General features: G+C 43.1%; 1 protein-coding gene across 2 annotated transcripts in view; it reads right to left on the minus strand.

Annotated features, from left to right (window-relative positions):
- Positions 1-21,682, minus strand: part of LOC125447886 (galectin-9B-like) — a 40,001-nt gene extending 18,319 nt beyond the window's left edge. Inside the window, exons 1-5 of one of the 2 annotated variants that reach the window (XM_048522682.2) lie at positions 21,137-21,682; positions 20,188-20,276; positions 6,218-6,425; positions 5,075-5,194; positions 1,649-1,699 (exon numbers count right to left, since the gene is read on the minus strand). In XM_048522682.2, coding sequence (XP_048378639.2) covers positions 1,649-1,699; positions 5,075-5,194; positions 6,218-6,425; positions 20,188-20,276; positions 21,137-21,163 — 495 coding nt within the window. In that variant the 5' untranslated portion in view covers positions 21,164-21,682. The remainder of the gene's footprint in view (positions 1-1,648; positions 1,700-5,074; positions 5,195-6,217; positions 6,426-20,187; positions 20,277-21,136) is intronic. The other variant, XM_048522683.2, reaches the window with a different exon arrangement.
- Positions 21,683-24,522: the final 2,840 nt, after the last annotated feature.

Here is a 24,522-nt window from a genome sequence, read left to right on the forward strand (position 1 = left end):
TGAAAACCCAAATATACTATATTTACAAATTTTGTTGGTAACATCCTGAAAAAACTCAAAAACAAAGTTCACCAGATGTTACTTCCCAAGTAGAAATTCATGCTGACTATGCCCAATCATACAAATAAAACAAAGAACTGTGGATGCTGGAAATCTGAAACAAAAACAGAAATTGCTGGAGAAACTCAGGCCAGGCAGCATATGTGGAGGGAAAGAAGAATTAATGTTTTGGGCCTGGTCACCTTTCTTCAGAAGGACTTATCACAAGTTTTGAATGACCTTAAGTTTACAGATGGTTGAATGTGATTTGGAGTAATCCGTTTTGAATATAGCAAAGGCATGGATGAGGATCTTAGCAGCAGATGAGCTGAACTAAAACAGAGTCTGACAATGTCGCTGAGGTGGAAATAGATAGTCTTTGTGATGGATTGGATATTTGGTCACAAGCTCAACACCACTTCCAATATGATGCCCAAGCTAGTAAACAAGCTGGCTCATCTTCAGACAGGTGCCAGTAAGAAGGATGAAATGGGTAGCTGGGGAACAATGTTTATGGGGACTGTGGTTTCAGTTTTATCGATATTTAAATACGTGCATAAAAATAAGCAGTGTTGGAAGCACCACGCTGACCAGAGAGCATGTGTGGAGAGGACTGAGTTAACAATTCAGAGAGTCCTGCCAGCAGGAGAGGAGGGGGTTATGCACCAAGTTAATATTTCACAAGTTAATAAACACAGCTCATTCCCTAAAGGATGACATGCTAGTTACAGTTTGCCCCCTGCTGATTGGTAGGATTATTCACAGCTCACCCCCCTAAAGGATGGGAGACTTACCCACTGACCCTGACAGAATGGGACACTTACGTTCTTTGCCTTATAATCTCCGTATTTCTCTTTTCACAGAGCTCACAATCTTCTTTAAAATGCACATTTCTAGAGCAATTTTGATACAAAATTCATTCCCGTAAATTAATCACAACTTTTCAGAAAAGGCAAATACAAATGCTAAAGTTATTCTGATGATTGAAGCGCATTTACTAAGAATAAAACCTCACTTACCACAACATCCTAATACCAGTCTCATAGCTATGGTGACATAGAGTCATGCAGAACAGATACAGGCTCTTCAGTCCCCCAACCAGTTCACACCAAACATAATCCCAAAGAAAACTGGTCTCACTCAACTGCTTGTGGCCCATATCCCTCCAAATCTTGCTGCTGGAAAAGCTCAGCAGGTCTGACAGCATCTGTGCAGGAAAAAACAGAGTTAACATTTCGGGTTCAGTGACCCTTCCTCAGAACTCTGTTCTGAACTCTGTTTTCTCCTTCATAGATGCTGCCAGATCTGCTGAGCTCTTCCAGCAGTGTTGTTCCTGATTTACAGCATTTGCAGTTCTTTTGGTTTATATTCCTTCCAAATCTTTCCTATTCATGTACTTATTCAAGTGTCTCTTAAATGTCATAATTGTGCTCACATTTACCACTTCCTCAGGAAGTTCAATCCACATGCTAACCACTCGCTATGTACGACAGAGCCGGACAGGCACTCGCCAAGGCAATTGACAAACCTTACACTAATGCAGTGTGGAGTTAATACACATTAAATCACTTGGCAGAAACTTGAGAAGATGCAAAACAACCAGACTTACATTGGAAGCTTGAATAGGGGTGTAAGCAGGAGGAGCATAAGGTGGAGGAACCTGAAAATACAAAAACAATCAGAAATCAGGATTTAGGGATGGACAGGAAGGTATGCCATCAATTGAAAGCAAGAAATACTTGCATTTATAGTATGTCTTCGACATCATAATATTTATAACAAACCAAAGAATGAGACACTAGAAATAAAAACAGACATTACTGGAGACTGTCAGCAGATCTAGCAGCACCTGAGAAGAGAGTTAACATTAGGCCCAGAATGACTCTTCTTCAGAGCTGTTTTGTAACATTAACTCTGTTTCTCTCTCTCTGCAGGCCTGCTCAGTTTCTCCAGCATCTCCTGTTTCTCTCTCATTACAGAACTCCAGCTTTCACAACATTTTGCTTTCATGAAGAACCCTTTAGGATAGGGACATTGTTAAAGAGCCGGACTTTACAGAGTGTGGCAGGGGCAATTAGAGAAGGGGAATAAATGCTAGCTTAGCAAGCAATGCCTGCATCATATGAGAATTGCCATTTTATGCAAAGGAAGAAAGGTGAGCTACAGATGTGGAGAAGTTTTAGGAGAGACTTCCAAAGTGGAAAGTTCAAGCATCGATGGTGGAGAGACTAAAACTAGAATACACAAAAAGCCAAAAATAAGATGTGCAGTTATCTCAAAGGTAACAGGTCTTGATGAGCGATAAAGGGATGAAGCTATTGAAGGATTTAAACATGAGAAATGAGCATTCTAAACTTGGAAGGCCAAGAGCTGATGTAGGTCAGAAAACACCGGAGTTCTGGGTGAATGGGGACATGTATGATTAAGACCCAGATAGCTGAGATCAGGCTATGGCTAATTTTGTGATCAGTGGGAGGGAATTCCAGAGCTTTGGAGCTTGATGGCTGAATATATGGCCACCAATGATAGACAACGAAACTGTAAATATACGAGAGACTAGTGTTGAAGGAATGCAGAGATCTCAGAAAGTCATAGAGCTCCAACAGGCTACAGGATAGGGAAGGAAAAGACTATAAAAGGATTGAAATGCCAGGATGGGAATTTTTAAAATAAAGTCACTCAGCCTATGTTGGTCAGCGAACAATGGGTCGTTTGGTGATCAGGACTTTGTGCAAGTCAAAATGCAGAAATCTGGAAGGAAAGCCTCATATCCTGGAATTTCACGGCAGTTAAATCAGAACTAGGAGGCAAAACTTGCATTTGACAAGATTCTTGATCAGAACCAGAAAATATAAATGACTAGAAAGCAAAACATTAAAGATTCTGAACATCCAAAATTAAAACAGAAAATAATTTTCCATTATGTGGGGGAGGAAAAGGGGCTATGAGGAGTATTGTATCAACCACAATCTGAAGAAGCATCCAACCTGAAACATCAACTTTCCTGCTCCTCTGATGCTGTCTTACCTGCTGTGTTCCTCCAGCTCCAGACTATTATCTCTGACTCCAGCATCAGCAGTTCTTACAATCTCTCAGTCATACAACTCTGTTTTTCTTCCCACAAATACTGATAGTCCCGTGAGTTCCTCCTGTACTTTTTTTAATTGAAAATGTTTTGTTTCTTCTTAAGTTCTCCTTAAACCTTCTACATTTGTTTTGTCCCTGACCGATCCTCCACCAGAAAGGAAGGGAGCCTTCCTCCCAATCACATGCCCCAACTCCTTCAAGTCTCCTCAGTGCCATTTTGAAACACGTTCCTGAAAGGTGCCCGAAAAGATGACATTCCCTTTCCCCCAATCCCTTGGGCAATCAATAATTTCCACTGAACTCCTTTCTACTGTTCAGCCATCACAACCTATCCATCCAATGAATGCCTACAGTGCTCTCACTGCAGCATCCAATAATGTCTCAAATACAGTCCAACTGATGACTGCTCATAGATAACAAAGTGTGGAGCTGGATATACACAGCAGGCCAAGCAGCATCTCAGGGGCACAAAAGTTGACGTTTCGGGCCTAGATCCTTCATCAGAAAAGGGGGATGGGGAGACGATTTGGAAATAAATAGGGAGAGAGGGGGAGGCAGACTGAAGATGGATGGAGGAGAAGATAGGTGGAGAGGAGAGTATGGGTGGGAGGTAGGGAGGAGATAGGTCAGTCCTGGGAGGACGGACAGGTGAAGGGGGCAGGATGAGGTTAGTAGATAGGAAATGGAGGTGCGGCTTGAGGTGGGAGGAGGGGATGGTTGAGAGGAAGAGCAGGTTAGGCAGGCTGGGACGAGCTGGGCTGGTTTTGGGATGCAGGGGGGGAGGGGAGATTTTGAAGCTGGTGAAATCCACGGTGATACCATTGGGCTGCAGGGTTCCCAAGCAGAATATGAGTTGCTGTTCCTGCAACCTACGGGTGGCACCATTATGGTACTGCAGGAGGCCCAGGATGGACATGTCGTCTAAGTAATGGGAGGGGGAGTTGAAATGGTTCGCGACTGGGAGGTGCAGCTGTTTTTCTAAGGAATGGGAATGGTCCTGGGCCTCCTGCAGTGCCATAATGATGCCACCCGTAGGTTGCAGGAACAGCAACTCATGTTCCGCTTGGGAACCCTGCAGCCCAATGGTATCAATGTGGATTTCACCAGCTTCAAAATCTCCCCTCACCCCACTGCATCCCAAAACCAGCCCAGCCTGTCTCTGCTTCCCTAACCTGTTCTTCCTCTCACCTATCCCCTCCTCCCACCTCAAGCCGCACCTCCATTTCCTACCTACTAACCTCATCCCGCCCCCTTGACCTGTCCGTCCTCCCCGGACTGACCTATCTCCTCCCTACCTCTCCATCCATACTCTCCTCTCCACCTGTCTTCTCCTCTATCCATCTTCAGTCCACCTCCCCCTCTCTCCCTATTTATTCAGAATCCTCTCCCCATACCCCTTTTCTACTGAAGGGTCTAGGCCTGAAATGTCAACTTTTGTGCTCCTAAGATGCTGCTTGGCCTGCTGTGCTCATCTAGCTCCACACTTTGTTATCTTGGATTCTCCAGCATCAGCAGTTCCCATTATCCCTGATGACTGCTCGTAGTTTAGTTTATATGAAGATGTGTCAAATTTAATCCACATTCGGGTAAAGCTATCAACAGTCACATGGAAGCAGCCCGCCACCGGTCATGACCATGCCTTGGGTAGGGATAGAAAAATTCAGTCTAAGATTTTGAAGCTCCGGTAGGCCTCACCATTTAAGTCAACCTTCACCTTTCCAGCCATTACCCCACCTGCTGAGTAAGGGAAATTGAGACTGGAAGACCATCACTGAAATGAAAGTTGTCTTTCAAATTTACACTGGTCTTGTAGCATGTTTAGGAAGATCTTCAATCAGATTTTAATCAGCAGCTCAATCAGTGTCAGAACTCAAATCATGTTCCAACTATACTACTCCCTCCCTCCCTGTCCTTTCTTGCACTTGGCAAATGCCAACAAACTACTTACATTTGGATTTTTGAAGGTGAGAGCATTCACATGGACATCTCCTGAAATCACGAGCGTATCCACTCTATTGTAGGACAGCCTGTGACAATACTCAACGAAATGCTGGCCATTCACAGATACCTTTGTGAAGGAGAAAAAGTTCATGTTATCTTATTAAATCTCAGGCTCTCCAATCTCCACCTAGGTGGTATTTAGTGTTAACAGAACTGAAACAGGTCATGTTTTAGTTCTGCATGAACTCCAACCTACTTTGCTTCATCTTACCCAAGCTACATATCCCTGACAACATATCCTTCTTTTCATTTCTCCTTCATATGGTGATACATTTCATGTTATTCACCACAACGACACACTGCGGCAGCAAGTTCCATTTCCTCACCACTCTTTGGTGACGAAGTTTATCTTGAATTCTTCATGAGATTTATTAATCCCACCCTCTCCCGCCTCTTTACAAGAATACGCTTAATTCCCAACATTCAGGATTGAAGTCCTGCAGGTTTCTGGCTAAATGTTGATCCCATCTGACAGATGCTGCCCATTCAGCCTGACACAATGATTCCATCTCTTTAACCAGGCCCTCATTCTCAACTTGCCTTGCCTGAGTTTCGAGTGGCCAATTCCAGGGAGACAAATTCATGGGGGATTTTGTCACATGAATCCCATAACTCATTCCACCCCTGCTTTCACATGCCTATTGGTCACCTGATGTGTCCATACTTAAAAGCCCTTCCCCAACATTCCAATTGGAAAAAGAAACAAACTGGATGACTCTTGACTGGCAAACTGTACTTTCCCTCCCACTACTAAAATCCAATTACCTCTAAAATTAGTAAACAAACAAAACAAAGAAAATGTCTTAGAAAGAACAATTACTTTACTGCCTGTGATTTTTTTTCCTGATTGGTTTGCTCACTGCCTATTGCTTTGAGATTAGACCAGGCCGTTCCTACAGAGACAGCAACACTGTGGCGCATTCTCTGTAATGTTGGAACACAAAGCAGTTTAAAGGAACCCAATATGGGATCTGGCTCTCTGGTCACCTCAACACTGGGTTTGAGTCATATTGGCCAGGCAGCTACTTACAAAACAAAGAAATAAGATAACTGGGCCCTCTTCCCATGGAGTCAATAAGTTTTCTCGTACCTGAAAACAGTAACTACGCACATGGAAGATCAGTTCAAAGTAAGAGCCAGTGGGGATGGGTATCTGAGGCTTCCTCTGTTCTGTTCCCCAACGTTCACACTCCAATGTGTTACAGACCACGGTCCCCTCATCATAACGCACATTGAAGTGAAACGCAATATCAGGATGTGGCTTCACAATGCTGCCACACTGGAAATCCACTCCAAACCTACAAGGCAAAAAGATGGATACAGATGCAGTCACACTGCTTCTAACATGACTCCCAGTGTCCTGGGAATGGTCGGAGTCATCAGTATTGCTGGTCAGCACATTCACTCAACAGCAGATTGTAGATAAGGAGTCCCTGAGGCTGATTATTATCAAAAGGCAAGGACGGGGTAGTCATAATGGTGGGAGGGTGGGAGGATCATAGAGTCTTACAACATGAAAACAGGCTCTTCAACCCACCATGTCTATGCTGACCAACAAACACCGGAAAATACTGGATTGTCCATTTACCTCACTTTATCCATAGCCTCCAATGTTCTAACATTTTAAGTGTTCATCCCAATGCATCTTGTAAGAGCAGCTCCCTCCACCACCACTTCAGGCAGCATGTGCCATACTTTCATCATCCTCTAGGTGAAAAGGTTTTCCTCAGATCTCCTCTAAACCACTTGCTCTTCACCTTAAACTAATGCCCTCTAGTCAATACCTCAAACGGAATTCCCTCTCAACCCCCTCTGCTCCAGGGAAAACAAACCCAGCCTATCCAGTCGTTCCTCATAAGTGTGATTTTCCATTCAAGGCAACATTCTGGTAAATCCCCTCTGCAGCACCTTTCGTGCTATCACAACCTTCTGACTGTATGGCGAACAGAACTGCACAGAGTTCCAAATGTTCCAATGAATTTAATCAAATGTTTTATAAAGCTGTAACAAGACTTATTTCTTCCTATATCTCCACCCCACCTAATGAAGGCAAACATCCTGCATGCCTTCTTCACCGTCCTGTCTATCTGTGCTGACACCTTCAGGAATCTGTAGATTTGTACACCAAGGTCCCTGTGTTCCTCAGTACTTCCTAGGCACCTACCGTTCATTGTGTATATCTTTCATTTATTAGACCTCACACTTACTGGAATTAAATTCCATATGTCATTGCACTGCCCAATTTACAAGTTGATCAATGTCAAACCATAGCCTAAGACCATTTTGCTTGCTATTGACAACACCACCATTTTTCTGTCATCGACAAACTTAGTAATGATGTCTTCTACATTTGGATCCTAGTTGTTCACATACACAACAAACAGTAAAGGCCCCTGCACTGATCCCTATGGTACAATTTGGGAATGTGCTATTCCTCAAGGTTGGCAGGGGTTGGGGTGTGCACAATGGTGTCCTATTATTTAAAATGCAGTCCTAACATTTGAAGTGCTCTATCTGGGAGAGTGCTATTATTTGAATGGGAAGTTCACTGAGAGGGTCCTATTCCTTGATAGGAGTTCTATAGGAACATGTTATAATTTGAATGTGGAAGAAGATTCCTAGGACCATACTGCAGATGTTGGGCTGGAGAATGGAAGTGCGGTATTATCTGAAGAGGGTTCATGGGAAAATGCAATTGGCCTCACCAACTTACATGACACAATAAGTAATATTCATTAGATCATATAGGAACACAAGACAGGGGTAGGCTATTCAGCCCCTCAAGCCTGCGCCACCATTCAATAAGATCATGGTTGTTCTGTGAGCTAATTCCAAATGCCTTTCTTGGGCCCACATCCCTTGATAGCGTTGCTTAATAAAAAATTGTCTACCTCTGATTTAAATTTAACAATTGGATTAGCATCACCCACTCTTTGAGGGAAAGAGTTCCAAACCTCAGTTACTCGTTGCATGTGGAAGAGCTTTCTAACATTCCTCCTGAATGATCTGACTCTAATTCTGAGACTATACCATGATTCTGTTACACAAGTGGTAGGAAATGACCATCTCCAATGAGGGAGAATTTAGCTACCGTCCTGTGACATTCAAATGATATTACCATATCTGAATTCCCCGCAATCAACAACCTGGAAGTTACAATTCTAGAAATTGAACTAGACTAGTCATATAAATACAAAGGCTACAATAGCAGGTCAGAGACTAGGAATCCTGCAGCAAATAGCTTACTGCCTGACTCCCATTGTCTGTTCACCATCTATAAGACACAAGTAAGGAGTGTGATGGAACACTCCCCACCTGTCTGGATGAGTGCATCCCCAACAATGCTCAAGAAACTTCATACCATCCAGGACAAATCAGCTCACTCGATTGACAAACATTCACAAAAGCGCCTCTGTCCCTGGCACTCGGTAGCAGCAGTGCCTATCATCTACAAGATACATTGCAGAAATTCATCAAAGGTCCTAAGACAGCGCCTTCCAAACCCATGACCACTACCATCTAGAAGGACAAGGGCAATAAATATATGGGAACACCCCACCTGAAAGTTCTCCCCCAAGAAACTCAACATTTTGATTTGGAAATATATCACTGTTCCTTCAGTATCATTTGGGACAAAATCCTGGAACTCCATCCTTCATGATACAGTTGATCTATGGCACATGGACAGCAGTGATTCAAGAGGGTAGCTCACCACTACTTTCTCAAATGTAACTAGGGACAGGCAATAAATGTTGGCCAGCCAGAAATGCAACATCAGGTAAGTGAGTAAAAAAAAGAACAGAAATAGGCAAAAGGCTTACCAAGTCTGGTCTGCTATTGAATGAGATCATGGCTGATCTTATAATCCTCAAATCCATTTTCTTGCCTTTTCTCTGTAAAGGTTTCAAAGCTCCAGCATTAGGCTTTGGAGCTTGAGCAGTGGGTTAAGTCACTATGGTGTGCCCATGAAACCGAGAAGTATGTGGTTAGAGTAGTTAGAGTAATGGTCACAACCACAAGGTTGGAAGCAGGCAGGCAGTTAGGAAATGAGTGGCCACCAGGCAATCAAAGAGGCATATTCTTCAAAGAATTACCTCAAAGGGAGAGGTAGGGTAAACTCTGTATCAGAGATAATAGGGTTAGGGTTAGGGTTCTGAAATAAATAGGGAGAGAGGGGGATCTGAAATATATAGGGAGAGATCCTCTCTCCCTATTTATTTCAGAACCGTCTCCCCATCCCCCTTTTCTAATGAAGGGTCTAGGCCCAAAACGTCAGCTTTTGTGCTCCTATGATGCTGCTTGGCCTGCTGTGTTCGTCCAGCTCCACACTTTGTAATCTAGGTAGGGTAAACCTACCAGATCTCCCTGGACAAAGGAAGCGATAGAGAGTGAGATAAAGAACATGTGTCATGTAAATAATACAGCTGTGAGCCAAGAGTGATACAGAAGGCTCACAGGGAGGTGATGAAACAAATCAGTGTATCAATGTGGGGTTATGGAAAAGACTAACAACTAATATAAAAGAAAATACAAATGTCATCAGTCAACATATTAATAGTCAAGCGATGGCAAAATGTAGGGCCAATCAGAGACCAAAAGAATGAGTTACACTTAGAGGCAGAGTGTTTAAATGAGGTTTAAATGAATATTTTCCTTAAAATTAATTCATGGGATGTAGGCTTCACTGGCTTAGTGTGATAATTATTCCCAATTCCTAGTTGACTTCAAGAATGCTGTGGTGAGCGCCTTCTCGAACCACTGTAGTCCATTTGGTACGGATAGACCCACAATATCAATAGGAAGGGAATTTCAGGAATTTGACCCAGTGACAGTGAAGAAATGGCAATGTATTTTCAAGTCAGGATGATGAGTGATTTGGAGGAAAACTTACTGCAGGTTGGGGGTGTTCCCGTGTATCACCTGCTCTTGTCCAAATGGATGATAATAGTCTAAGGCTCAGAATGTCTGTAATTAGTGAATTTCTGCAGTGCATCTTATCGATGGTACACACTTCTACTAATATGTGTAGGTCGCAGAGAGAGTGAATGTTTGTGGATGTTGTGCCAATCAAGTGAGCTACTTATTCTGGATAGTGTCAGGCATCTTGAGTGTTTCTGGAGCTGCACTGACCCAATCAAATGCTCAGTATTTTATTACATTCCTTATTCTGCTTTGTAGATGGTGAACAGGCTTTGGGAGTCAGGAAATGAATTACTTATGGCAGGATTCCAAGCTTATAATCTCCCCTTGTAGCCATTGTACTAATATGCCTAGTCCAGTCCAGTTTCTGGTCAATGGTAACCCCCCGGATGTAGGTAAGGGAGGAATTCAGTGATGGTCTAGCCATAAAATGTCAAGGAGTGATGGTTAAATTCTCTCATTGGAGATTGTCATTGCCTGGCACTTATGTGGGATAAACGTTACTTGCCAACTGTCTGTCCAAGCCTCAATATTGCGCAGGGCCTGCTGCATTTTTCAATGGACTGCTTCAGTATGTGAATGGTGCTGAACATTGCACAATCATCAGTGAACACCTCACTTCAGACTTTCTGATAAAGAGAAGGTCATCAATGAAACAGCTGAAGATGGTTCGGCCAAAGAAAATATCCTGAGGAACTCCTGCAGAGATGTCCTGGAGTTGAGGTGACCGACTTCCGGAACAGCAAATATATCTTTGTGCCAGATAGGACTCCAAACCAGTGGAGAAGTCTCCCCTCCACCCACTGATTCCCATTGACTCTACGCACTGAAGAAGGGTCACCAGACCCGAAACGTTAACTCTGTTTTCTCCTCCACAGATGCTGCCGGACCTGCTGAGCTTTTCCAGCAACTTTGTTTTGTCCCATTGACTCTAGTTTTGCAAGGCCTACTATGCTGTACACGGTCAAATGCTGCCTTGATGTCAAGGCAGTCAGTCACAACTCATCTTCTGAGTTCAGCTCTTCTGACCAAGCTTAAACTGAGGTCAGGAACTTAGTGGCCTCTGGTGTGGTCTAATCTGAGCATCAGTGATGAAGCTACTGCTAAGCTGGTTGCGGGCGGTGGGGGTGGGTGCAGAGTTGGGGTGGGGCACATACTGGCTGGGTTGGATTTGCCCTTCATTTTGTATATAGGACATACCTGGGCAATTTTCCACATTCTAGAGTTGACACCAGTCTTGTGGCTGTTCTAGAAGAGCTTGGCAATGGGAGCTGCAACTTCTGGACCAAAGCCATCAGTACTACTGCCATAATGTTGCCAGGGGCCTACAGTCTTTTCAGTGTCCAATGTCTCCACGCATTTCTTGATATCATATGGAGTGATTCAAATTGCCTGAAAACAGGCACATATAATACTGGAAACCTCAGAAGGAGGCCAAGATGGCTCATCCACTAATACTTCTGGCTGAAGATTGTTGCATATGCTTCAGATGTTTCTTTTGCCCTGATGTGCTGGGCTCCCCACGGTTGTGGAACCACTTCCTCCTGTGAGTTAATTAATTGTCTGCCACCTTTCAGAACTGGATATAGCAGGAATATAGAGCTTAGATCTGATCTGCTGGTTTAGGAATTGTTTAGTCTTAACAATCTATTGCTTCTTATTAGCCTGGGTTTGTGACTTCACCAGGTTGACACCTCTTTTTAGATAGTCCTGGTACTGCTTCTGGCATGTCCTCCTAATTCGTCAATCGTCTGGGGTTGATCCCCTGGCTTGATATTAATGTTAGAGTAGGAGATATGCCAGGCCATGAGGTTGCAGATTATATTGGAGTACAGCTCAGTGGTTGTTGAAGACCCAAATTCCCTTATGGATACCAGTCTTGAGTTGCTAGATCTGTTTGAAGTCTATTCCATGGAGCATAGTGCCATTTAACATGATGGAAAGCACCCTCAATATGAAGCTGGGACTTTATCTCCACAAGGACTGTGTAGTGGTCACTGCACCTGATACTGTCTTGCACAGATTGGTGAGGGCGGGGTCAGGCATATTTGTATTTCTTACTGACCCAGTTGAGCATCTATGTCATTTCAGCCACTAGTGGTACTGCTGAGCCGCTCTTGCAGATTGACATTCAGATCTCCCACTCAGAGTCCATTCTGCACCCTTACCACTCTCAGTGCTTCTTCCAATTGACGTTCAACATGGAGGAGCACAGATTCATTAACTGAGAAAGGGTGATATGTGGTAATTAGCAGAAACATAGAAAATAGATGCAGGAATAAGCTATTCAACCCTTTGAATTGTTCAATATGATCAAAGCTGATCATGCAATCTCAGTATCCCATTCCTGTCCTCTCCCCATATTCCTTGATCCCTTTAGCCGCAAGGGCCATGTCCAGCTCTCTCTTGAACATTTCTAATGAACTGACCCCAACAGCTTCCTATGGGAGAGAATTCTTCAGTTTCACAACTCTCTCAGTGAAGAAATTCTTCCTCATCTCAGTCCTGAATGGTCTTTTATTAAACTGGTACCCCCAGGTCCTGGACTTCCCCAAAATCAAGAGCATTCTTCCACATTTAGCCTGCATAGTCCAATCAGGATTTTATGTATCTCTATGAGAGCCCCCCTCATTCTCCAAAATTCCAGTGAATACAAGCCTAATTGATTCAGTCTTTTCTAATATGTCAGTCCTGCCATCCCGGGAATCAGTCCAGTGATCCTTCGCTGGACTCCCTCAGTAGGAAGAATGTCATTCATTACAGTAAGAGAGCAAAACTGCACTTAATACTCAAGGTGCGGCCTCAATAAGACCCTCTCTAACTCCAGCAAGTCATCCTTATTCCGATACTCAAATCCTCTCGCTATGCCGGCCAGCATGCAGTTAGCTTTCCTCAGTGCCTGCTGCACCTGCGTGCCAACTTTCAGCAACTGTTCTACCCAGGTATCTTTGCACCTCACCTTTTCCTAACTACCACCATTCAGATAATAATTTGCCTTCCTGTTTTTGCAGCAAAGATAAACTCACGTTATCCACATTGTATTGCATTTGCTAAGTATTTGCCCACTCAGCCAGACTCTCCAAGTCACCCCGCAGTCCCTTTGCATCATCGCACACTGCCACCTAACATAGTGTCATCCACAAATTTGGAGATATTGCATTCAATTCCTCCGTCCAAATCGTTAATGTATATTCTGAACAGAATATTTCATTGTCCGTGTTTGACCTGGTGCCATGAGATTTCGTAATGCTTGGGATCAATGTTGAGGAATCCCAGATTTCCAGTAGGACAGGACATACTCAGCAAAGTTGATGGTGTTGGCTATGACATGGTTTGGAACATATAATTCTGTGAATATGACTACAAAGATGTTGCTTGACTAATCAACATTCTTAAGTTTGGCACTAGCCCTAGATATAAGTAAGGAGGGCTTTCCAGGGTCAACTTTGCAGGATTGAGTTTATCAATTGTCATTCCTGGTGTGTAGTTCCGAAGAGAGAGAAATGTGCTTTTTTTTAATAAGGTCCTCAAAACAAAAGAATTTCATTTGCAGATTCTAATGTTTCTTAATTTAGATTGTGTTCTTTCCAAAGATTAGTTGGGGAGGTAAAATTTCAGGAATTTTTTTACATTCTACTAAAACTGGTAAATATAGTGTTAATGATTGTCAGCTCCAGTCTCAAATCTGGGGTGGACACATATTGTGTTAAAGACTGCAACTGATCCCAGAGAATGTAATTTCTGTTGTTTCTCACCAGAACTTTTGCATCCAGGATCAACGCCTCTACAAGTTTTGGCATTATTATCTGGCAATGATACATTCCATTTCTATTTCTCATTTCCTAAGTATTCCAGCTGCCTTGCATCTGAATCCTTTAAAGCTGTTGCACAATGTAATTTAAAAATGGATTTTTGAGCACCTCAAGCGGTTTGAGGAAGGGGAAAGGTTTTCTCTGGTGATGGATATGAGCACTTCTGAAATTGTTGGGATTACAGCAATGGCACAGCAGAATGGCCAAGTGTGGGAACTGAATATCCAAGGAATTCAGTTTTTAGGAAGGACAAACTAAAAGGAAAAGGAGGCAGGATAGCGTTGCTGGATAAAGAGAAAATTAATGTAAAAGTGAGGAAAGATATTATCTCCAGTGAACAGATATAACTTGGAAACACCGAGTGGCAGTAAAAAAATACTGAGCATTGTACACAGACCCCAAATTGTAGTGGTAGTGTTGGAGAAGGCATTAAACATGAAATTAGGGATGCAAACAATGAAGATACAGCTGTAATTTTGAGCGACTTTAATCTGTGTTTAGATTGGACAAGTCAAATCAGTAACAATACTAAAGAGGAGGAATTCCTACAGGTTGTATGGATGATTTTCTAGATTAATACATCAAGGAACCAACTGGAGAACAGGTCATCCTAAACAGGTATAAGATCATCCTAGAAGAGTATAATTTGTAATCTAGTTTTGTGAGGCTCCTTGGAGGACAGAGACCATAATATGATAGAATTCTTCATTAATATGGAGATTGACACAGTTAATTCTGACTCTAAGGTCTTGAATCTAAATAAAGCAAACTACAAAAGTATGAGGCACAAGCTGGCTAGCTAAATTGGTGAATATTACTTAAAGAGATAAATTGAATAGCAAAAGCCAACATTTAAAGAGCACATTGAAGAACTGCAACAATTGTCTATTCCTGTATGGCACAAAAATAATATGGGAAATGTGGCCTGACCATGACTAAAAGGGAAATTAGCAATATCATTGCATCCAAGGAAGGGTGTTAAAATTGCCCAAAAAAGCAGAGGACCTAAAGATTAGGAGCAGTTTTGATTTCAGCAAAGAACAACACAGGTATTGATTAAGAAGGGGAAAAATAGCACAACTGTAAGCTTGCAGACAATATCATAGCTGATTGTAAAAGCTTCTGATAATATATGAAGAGAGAAAATGTTAGTGAAGACAAATGTCGGCCCTTTATGATCAAAAACAAATAAAGTTATAATGAAATGCCAGATCAACTAAATATTTTTTTTTTTTCTTATGTTCCTTGTGTCTTCACACAAGAGGATACAAATAACATCACAAAATAATTTGGGAGAAAAGCATCTAATGACAGGGAGGAACTTAAGGAAATCAGTTTTACTAGGGAAATGGAGTTGGGGAAATGATGGAATTAAAGACTGATGAGTCCCCAGGTCCTAATAATCTGCAGTACTTAAGGAAGAGGCCATAGAAATAATGGATGCATGTGTGGAATCTTTCAAGACCCTGTAGACTCTGAAACAGTTCCTATGAATTGGAAGGTAGCTAATGTAACCCCATTATTTAAAGGGAGTTAGACAGAAATATGAGTTATAGGCTTGTTAGCCTGACATCAATTGTAGAGAAAATAATGGATTCAATTATCAAAGATTTAATAACAGAATACTTGGAAAACAGTACCAAATTAGACAGCATGGAATTAGGAAAGGGAAATCACAAATATACTGTAATTTTTCAAAGATGTAACCAGTAGGGTTGGTAAGGGGCAGGCTGTGGATATGGTTTACTTTGACTTTCAAAAGTCTTTCAGTAAGGTCCCACATAAAAGACAAATGGGTTGGTAAAGGGGCACTTGAGATATAAAATAGGTTTTGATGATAGGTGTGAGAAGAAGATAGGTGTGGATCAGTGATGCTGAAAGCAAAGCCTATAAGACACAAACAAACATAATGCAGGTGTTTCGATATTGGGGATGGGGCCTCCTGATCAAAATAGAGAACAACTGTTCGTACTCTGAAGTTGTTGAACGTAATGTTGAATCTTGAAGGCTATAACGTGCCTAAACAGAAAATGAAGGGCTGTTTCTCCAGCTTACGCTGAGCTTCACTGGAACATGCAGCAGGTCTAGGAAAGGAATGTTAGCATGAGAGCAAGTTGATGCATTGAAATGGCAAGTAACTGGAAGGTTGGGGGGTTATTCTTATGGACAGAGTCAAGGTGTTCCACAAAACAGTTATCCAGTCTGTGTTTGCTCTTGCCAGTGTAGAGGAGACCACATTATGAGCAGTGAATCCAGTAGAATGGATTAAAAGACATACAACCGAAACACTGCAAATTTACCTGGAAGCTGTATTTGGAGCCTTGGACAGTGAGGAGGTAGGAAATAAAAAGATAATTGTTACATCTGCGATTACATGAGAAGGTGTCATGGAAGTGTTAGGAATGATGGAGGAATATCAGGGTATCATGGAGAGAACAGTATCTTTTTGAGATGGTGGAAATGGTGGAGGATGATCTTTTGAATGTGGAAGCTAGTGGAGTGGAAACTGTGGACAAGGGGAACCTAATTGTTGTTCTGGGAGAGAGGGGAAGGAGAGAAGGCAGAAATCAAAGAAATGGGACGACTTGGTGGAGGGCCCTGTCAATGCAGGGAAGATGCGGGAGGTGCTCAGTTGAGGAGAAAGGAGGACATGTTGAAGGCACTTCTGTGGAAGGTTTAAGGCTTTATGCAAAAATGAACTTCAGATTCTTTCAGAGTTGCAAGAAGCATTGATTGCCCTAAGTGTTGGATTAATGTACAACAACTGATACTTTACAGTGTCAATAATAATGAGTCATATATATCTACAGAGCACCTCAAATGCAAAAAACATCACACTCTGCCTTGCAGCAGCAGTATCAAGCAAAATTTATTTCCAAACCACTAAAGGAGATCTGAATGAAGATGATCAAAGGATTGGTCAAAAAGGTAGATTTTGAGAAGCATCTTCAAAGAAGAGACAAATAGAGAGGCTGTGAGGCTTAGAGAAGCAATTTCACAGACTCAGACCTTGCAAGTTGAAGGCACAACCACCAATGCTGCAATGACTAAACATGGAGATGCTCAAGAGGCCAGGCTTCGAGGAGAACAGAGATCTTGGAATTTTGTGGGACTCAAGGAGACATAAAGGATAGAAAGAAGTTGGGGCATAAAGGGATTTAATAAGCATCATGATATTTTCAAAATTTACGTTATTTCATCAGCACCTAATGTGGGACAGTGACAATAGAGTGATGGATAGATGGAATTTAATGAGAGTTAGGACAATGGAAGCAAAGTTCTAAATGACCTCAAGTTTACAGAGTTCAAAATGTGGGATGACAGTCATGAGATAATTGGAATAGTTGACTCTGGAAATAACAAGAGCATAAGAGAGGTCTTCAGCAGCAGATGAGCTGAAGCAGGGACTGAATCAAATGTTATTGCAGGGAAATTGATTGACTTAAATGGTGCATATGGTCAGTTGCTTACCTCAATCAAACGCAATGCTAATATGTTTTCAAACTGGTTCAGCCTCAGAACATTGATAACAAAGTGTGAAGCTGGATGAACACAGCAGGCCAAGCAGCATCTTAGGAGCACAAAAGCTGACATTTTGGGTGTAGACCCTTCATCAGAGAGGGAGATGGGGAGACAGTTTGAAATAAATAGGGAGAGAGGGGGAGGTGGACCGAAGATTTATAGAGGAGAAGATAGCTGTAGAGGAGAGTATAGGTGGGGAGGTAGAGAGGGGATAGGTCAGTCCGGGGATGATGGACAGGTCGACGGGGTGGGATGAGGTTAGTAGGTAGGAAATGGAGTTGCGGCTAGAGGTGGGAGGAGGGGATAGGTGAGAGGAACAACAGGTTAGGGAGGCGGGAATGAGCTGGGCTGGTTTTGGGATGCAGTGGGGGAAGGGGAGATTTTGAAGCTTGTGAAGTTCACATTGATACCATTGGGCTGCAGGGTTCCCAAGCGGAATATGAGTTGCTGTTCCTGCAACCTTCGGGTGGCATCATTATGGCACTGCAGGAGGGCCAAGGTGGACATGTCGTCTGAGGAATGGGAGGGGGAGTTAAAATGGTTTGCGACTGGGAGGTGCAGTTGTTTATAGCGAACCAAGCAGAGGTGATCTGCAAAGCGGTCCCCAAACCTCCGCTTGGTTTCCCTAATGTAGAGGAAGCCACAATGGGTGCAGTGGAGGCAGTATACCACATTGGCAGATGTGCAGGTGAACATCTGCTTGATATGGAAAGTCATCTTGCGGTGAGGGAGGAGGTGTGGGGGCAAGTGTAGCACTTCCTGCAGTTGCAGGGGAAGGTGCCAGGTGTGGTGGGGTTGGAGGGGAATGTGGAGCAGACAAGGGAGTCACGGAGAGAGTGGTCTCTCCGGAAGGCAGACAAGGGTAGGGATGGAAAAATGTCTTGGGTGGTGCGGTCAGATTGTAGATGGCAGGAGTGTCGGAGGATGATGCGTTGTATCCGGAGGTTGGTGGGGTGGTATGTGAGGATTAGGAGGATTCTCTTTGGGCGGTTATTGCGGGGGTGGGATGTGAGGGATTTGTTGTGGGAAATGCAGGAGACACGGTCGAGGGCGTTCTTGAACACGGCAGGGGGCAAGTAGCGATCCTTGAAGAATCCAGACATCTGGGATGTGCAGGAGTGGAATGTCTCATCCTGGGAGCAGATGCGGCGGAGGTGAAGGAATTGGGAATAGGGGATGGAATTTTTGCAGGAGGTTGGGAGGGAGGAGGTGTCCTGTAGGCCTGACCAGTCCCCCTCCACCGACACCCTCATCCGCCTAGCCGATCTCGTCCTCACCCTCAACAACTTCTCTTTCGATTCCTCCCACTTCCTACAGACAAAGGGGGTGGCCATGGGTACCCGCATGGGCCCAAGCTATGCCTGCCTCTTTGTAGGTTACGTGCAACAGTCCCTCTTCCGCACCTACACTGGCCCCAAACCCATTTCTCCATTACTTTGATGACTGTATCGGCTCCGCCTCTTGCTCCCAAGAGGAGCTCGAACAGTTCATGCACTTCACCAACATCTTCCACCTCAACCTCAAGTTCCCTGGGTTATCTCCAACACATCCTCACAGCACCAGGGACCCGGGTTTGATCCCAGCCTTGGGCAACTGTCTGTGCGGAGTTTGCACATTCTCCCCGTGTCTGCATGGGTTTCCTCCGGCTGCTCCGGTTTCCTCCCACATTCACACTTTGTTATCTCAGATTCTCCAGCATCTGCAGTTCCCATTATCTATCTCTCTCTCTCTCTCTCTCTCTCTCTTTCTCTCAGCCTCAGAACATTGCCAGGTTGATTAGATTAGATTCCCTACAGTGTGGAAACAGGACCTTCGGCCCAACAAGTCTATACTGCCCCTTAAAGCATCCCACCCAGACCCAACCCCCTATAACCCACACATCCCTGAACACTACGGGCAATTTAGCATGGCCGATCCACCTAGCCTGCACATCTTTGCACTGTGGGAGGAAACCGGAGCAGCCGGAGGAAACCCACGCAGACATGGGCAGAATGTGCAAACTCCGCGCAGACAGTTGCCCGAGGCTGGAATCAAACCCAGGTCCCTGGCGCTGTGAGGCTGCAGTGCTAACCACTGAGCTACCATGCCGCCCTAAAGGGTAGATTGGGTGGCTTGGATTATGAGTCTGTTGCAAGAACCAAAAGTAGTGAATTTTGCTTGTTTCCATATTTATTTGGAGAGTACATCTAGAACTGGATGTCAGAAAAACAGTCTTGAGAGCTGGTGCAAAAATAGGTCAAATGGCTTTTTTCTGTGCTGAAACAACTTTGTGAGATTAGGTGAATTTAAAGATAGTTGGGGGTGATGGTGGGAGAGATATAATGGTAGAGATGTCGAGCTGGGTTGTCAGGTTACATGTGCAGATGAGAGCTGTACTTTCAGATCATGTCTCAAAGAAGCAGCATATAGATGAGAAATGGAAGTAGACCAGAGATAGATTCTTCGGGGAAAGCAGGGGTAACAATGCAGGAACAAGAAGAGAAGCTATTGCAAGTGACTCTCTGCCTATGATTAGATGAAAAGGAATGAAATCAGGTGAAGTGAAATATTCCAAGTGTTTTGATAGGTTGACAATTAATCAGTCAGGACCCCAACCCAAAGCCCCTTAAGTATATGTTACAATTATAGGACCAAACGCTTGGTTGAAGTGATGAAGCATCTTAAGTAAAGAAAGGCAGACAGGCTTGGGGAGGGAGTTCCCCCAAGGCATTAACAGCTGAACATTTGGTTACCACTGCTGGAGCAATGAAAGTTGAGGATGGGGATGAAAGCAGAAAGGTCAAACAGTGAGACCTGGTTGTTTTACCTCTTGGCATGTCCTGGCACCTGCCCTTGAACTATAATCATCTTTCCATCTTGAAGTCCACCAAGGATATTCCCAGTGAAAGGGATAATCTGAAATAGAACAAGTAGAACAAAGACTCTATCTTACCTCATGATTCTGTGGTTGTAGACTTTTCGCCATGCATGCAGAAGTCACCCCCTTGTCTCAGGCCACCCCCTCAGTGCTTCTCGTGTCTGTCCTGTGGCAATGGTGATCCCATTCTTCTGCTGTCCCTGTCCTTCTAAGTGTAATGGGTGTGGATTTGGAAGGAGCCTGGCTGAGTTACTGCAATTTGTCTTGGCAGCGTATCGCTGGCAGACAAAGTGTCCGCTCTGTTCTCGACTTACTGTACCCAATGTGTAACAAAGATAAAAGAAAAAGACTGAGGATATTCTGTTATCACCTGTCAACAAGAATGGGCCTTCCATCCCTTTAATCATTTCTGCTCTCCACCTCCATTTCTTCCTCACACTCTCTCCCCCATTCTCGCATCTCTTACCTTCACTCTCCCCCCTTCACACCCTCAATCTATCCCTCATTCTCACCGTCCTACTAATTTCTCTTTCAGTCTCTCTCCATCTAACTCTCAGTCTCTATCGTTCTCTTCCCCATCACTCCTTCCTTTCACTACATCCTCCAAAAACCTCTCCGCTCTCCCTCGCACCTTCCAGCTCCTCTCTCCCTCAGTGCCTCGCTCTTCTCCCTCTCCTGCACTCTGTCCCTTGTGTTCTCATTCTCTTTATCTTGCAGTCTCTCACACACTTTAACTACCGTGCTGTGAATCCGTTCTCTTACTCCTGAAGAATTCAACACAACAGTGCGGTTAGTCGGAGGAAACAATCAGCGGAGAAGCGACGGAGTTTTGGGGTAGTAATTATTTGCGAGTGAAGAATGGGGATTGCGGGGACTGGGGCAGTTTGCTGATACATACCGGGTTATAGATGGGCTGCTGCTCCATTCTGTCCTAATGCAAATCTCTGGTGCTGGTGTGTGTCCGCCTGAAGTTACCAACTGCTATGTCGCTCTCGCAAATACAATCAAGATGTGAGTCCGCTCTCATGTAGAAACGAAACTCTCACGTTCAGTTTCGATTCTCAGCAGAAACCTGCTCCGCCAGCTTCTCCCAATGCCTATCAACGCGATGTTTAAGTTCTAGGTCTACTCACATAAACAATTTTGTGATATGGCTTATTACTGTACTAAATCGGCCAGCATTGTTTTCCTTCTGACAGAGGAGTCTGAGGGAGAGCTGACTGAAGTAAACAAAGTTATGAGGACGGCCAGGATGAGTAGACCTTATCCCTTAGCAGGGAGGTAAATAACTATTTTCATGGTGAGAAGCAGAAGATTTATAGGGGATTTGAGGAAAATAATTTTCACTCAGAGGGCGGTGGGTATCTTGAACTCAATGTCTAAAAACGTGACACAGGTATTAAGTTCCTCCCACTCTTATGTCACATACGCACATAAACTCAATGAAAAGAAAATTCCGCTGAAGATTTAAAAATACTCCTGTGTCAGTCTGCAGGGCGGAACGGTGACAGTTTGTGTGGAGCTGGATGAACACAGCAGGCCAAGCAGCATCAGAGGCTCTGATGAAGGGTCTAGGCGTGAAACGTCAGCTTTTGTGCTCCTGAGATGCTGCTGGGCCTGCTGTGTTCATCCAGCCTCACATTTTATTATCTATTAATTATTTATATGTTATATTCGTTGCTCTGCTCTCTCTATTCTAAATTACTCTTCTTAAATCTCTCAACTCAAATTATTCTGCTCTCTTTATTCTATATACAGTTTTTATATTTTCCTTGGAAAATCTATTGTGAAATGTATGCCTGTCTGACCCTTGGGCCTATTTTGGAAGTGGATTTTTTTTAAAATAAATTGTTGAATAAATAAAATCATCTGTTCCTAGAAAAATAATTCCTTCCCCATCACAAAAAAATTGCTTATGGCCAGTGTGACGATGCAATGGCTTTAAGAGATGTATTTGGTTCTGTTTTTTTTCATGAAGAAAGGTTGGGACAGAAGTGCATGCAATCTACTCCAAAGTTGTTGAAGTCAACAGCTTGTGAGATCTTGGATTATTCTTACAGTTGCACAATAAAAGTAATCTGAATAAGTGGAGTCAAGCTCCCACAGAACCTGGACTTTTTTGTTTAGTTTTAGCCTTCAGATAGGCTCAGGGAGAGAATTCCCCCAAGGCATTAACAGCTGAACATTTGGTTACCACTCCTGGAGCAATGAAAGTTGAGGATGGGGATGAAAGCAGAAAGGGTAAACAGTGAGACCTGGTTGTTTTACCTCTTGGCATGTCCTGGCACCTGCCCTTGAACTATAATCATCTTTCCATCTTGAAGTCCACCAAGGATATTCCCAGTGAAAGGGATAATCTGAAATAGAGCAAGTAGAACACTCAAGACTCTATCTTACTCATGATTCTGCGGTTGCAAAATTTTCCCCATGCAAATAAAAGTCACCCCCTTGTCTCAGGCCACCCCCCCTCAGTGCTTCTTGTGTCTGTCCTGTGGCAATGGTGATCCCATTCTTCTGCTGTCCCTGTCCTTCTAAGTGTAATGGGTGTGGATTTGGAAGGAGCCTGGCTGAGTTACTGCAATTTGTCTTGACAGCGTATTGCTGGCAGACAAAGTGTCCGCTCTGTTCTCGACTTACTGCACGCAATGTTTGACAAAGATAAAAAAGACTGGATGAAGAAGTGTTTGTTCTTCTCTCTGTTACAGGTAATAGTTGGGGTTGTCTTCCTGCTGCTAGAATTGCATATGATACAATCTTTACTGAATTTGCCTTTGCTACTTTATTGGATCAGTTGCTGTATAATATTGAATAATCTGTTATTCTGTTAAGTTTTCCAATAGAGATGTAATTCCAATTCATCTTTCTTTTGTTGTATTTTAACTATAGGCTATGATTAAAGTGTGTTTTACTTTAAGATTGGTAGTTTGATCATTCAAATTGCAACCAGAATGCAGCATAGGACATTTGCCTTTAAGATAAGAAAAAGTTAGCACCTAAGCTGCCTTCTTAATATATTTTGAGAGGGTTTGCTCTGGTCCATAACACCATGCTCTGGACAATGCTTTTGTCTCTCCTTCGCTGACCCATCCCAGTTAACTGTCCATACCAAGTATTTGCTGACATTCTGCATCTTCCCAGTTTATACTTACTTCCCTTTGTCTGCACTCATTTTTTAATGTGTTGATTCAGCACAGAGTTGTGGAATTTGATTTGTTTGCAGAGGCTCCCTTTATTTACCAAATGTGAAGGATTAAATTCCCCAAACCTCTCTGCATTATTTACTTCAACAACTCTTGCAGTATCGAAATCCACATTCTCATAATTCTTAGGTGTTAAGCAGACTCTTATGAGTTCTCTGTTGTTTTCTTGGTGATTATCTAATATTGATAGCTTCTGATCATGCTGTTCCCAATAAAGGCCATTGAGTAATTCAGTTCATTGAGTCCACTCCTGCTCTCCAAACAGCCAACCCGACATGTCCATTGTCCTGCTCTCTCTCTGGTTCTGCATGTTTACATCCTTTATCACTTTTGCTTTCACTACCGTTGTGGGTAGTGAGTTCCAGGTCATTACCTCTTGCCGTGTGAAGTATTCCCCCTGTATATTTTACCTAAATGTCCTAATATCGGACACCTCCAATCCTTTTTTCTTCAAAGAAAGCATCCACAGTTTCTCCAACATTACCTTTGTTGTCATAATGGACAATGAACATGATTGGGTAAACAAGTCGGAGTTGTGAGTTGACTTCAGTCAAAAATTACAACTTCATTACTGAACAGTATAAGCACTAACTACACAAGAATACAAAAGCTCATAACTAATTTAACCGTACTACATTAAATGATAAATGTACAGAGAAAGGCTATTGTTCCAGTATGGAGGTCTAGGCACTCAAACTAACCTCTAGATAAAAGATACAGAAAATACTAATTACCTGCACTGAAACAGCTGGTCAGGTGTCCTCAGTGTAAGGATTCTTCTTTAAATATTTTCTTCTTCTTAAAATATTTTGCAAATTTATGTAAATGGTTTGGATGAGAATTTAGGAGACATGAATAATAAGTTTGCAGATGACCTCTGGTATAATACTCAGTCAAAAAGGTTATCTAAGATAAAAGGGATCTAGATCATTTAGATCAATGGACTGAGGAGTGGTGATGGATAAATATGAGGTATTAGATTTTGGTAAACCAAACAAAGACAGCATGTATACAGTTAATGATAGCCCCTAGGTAGTGGTGTCCAACAGAGAGACAAAGGAGTTCAGGTGCATAATTCTTTTGA

The sequence above is a fragment of the Stegostoma tigrinum genome, chromosome 39, assembly GCF_030684315.1.
Source record: "Stegostoma tigrinum isolate sSteTig4 chromosome 39, sSteTig4.hap1, whole genome shotgun sequence".
Taxonomy (NCBI): Eukaryota; Metazoa; Chordata; class Chondrichthyes; order Orectolobiformes; family Stegostomatidae; genus Stegostoma; species Stegostoma tigrinum.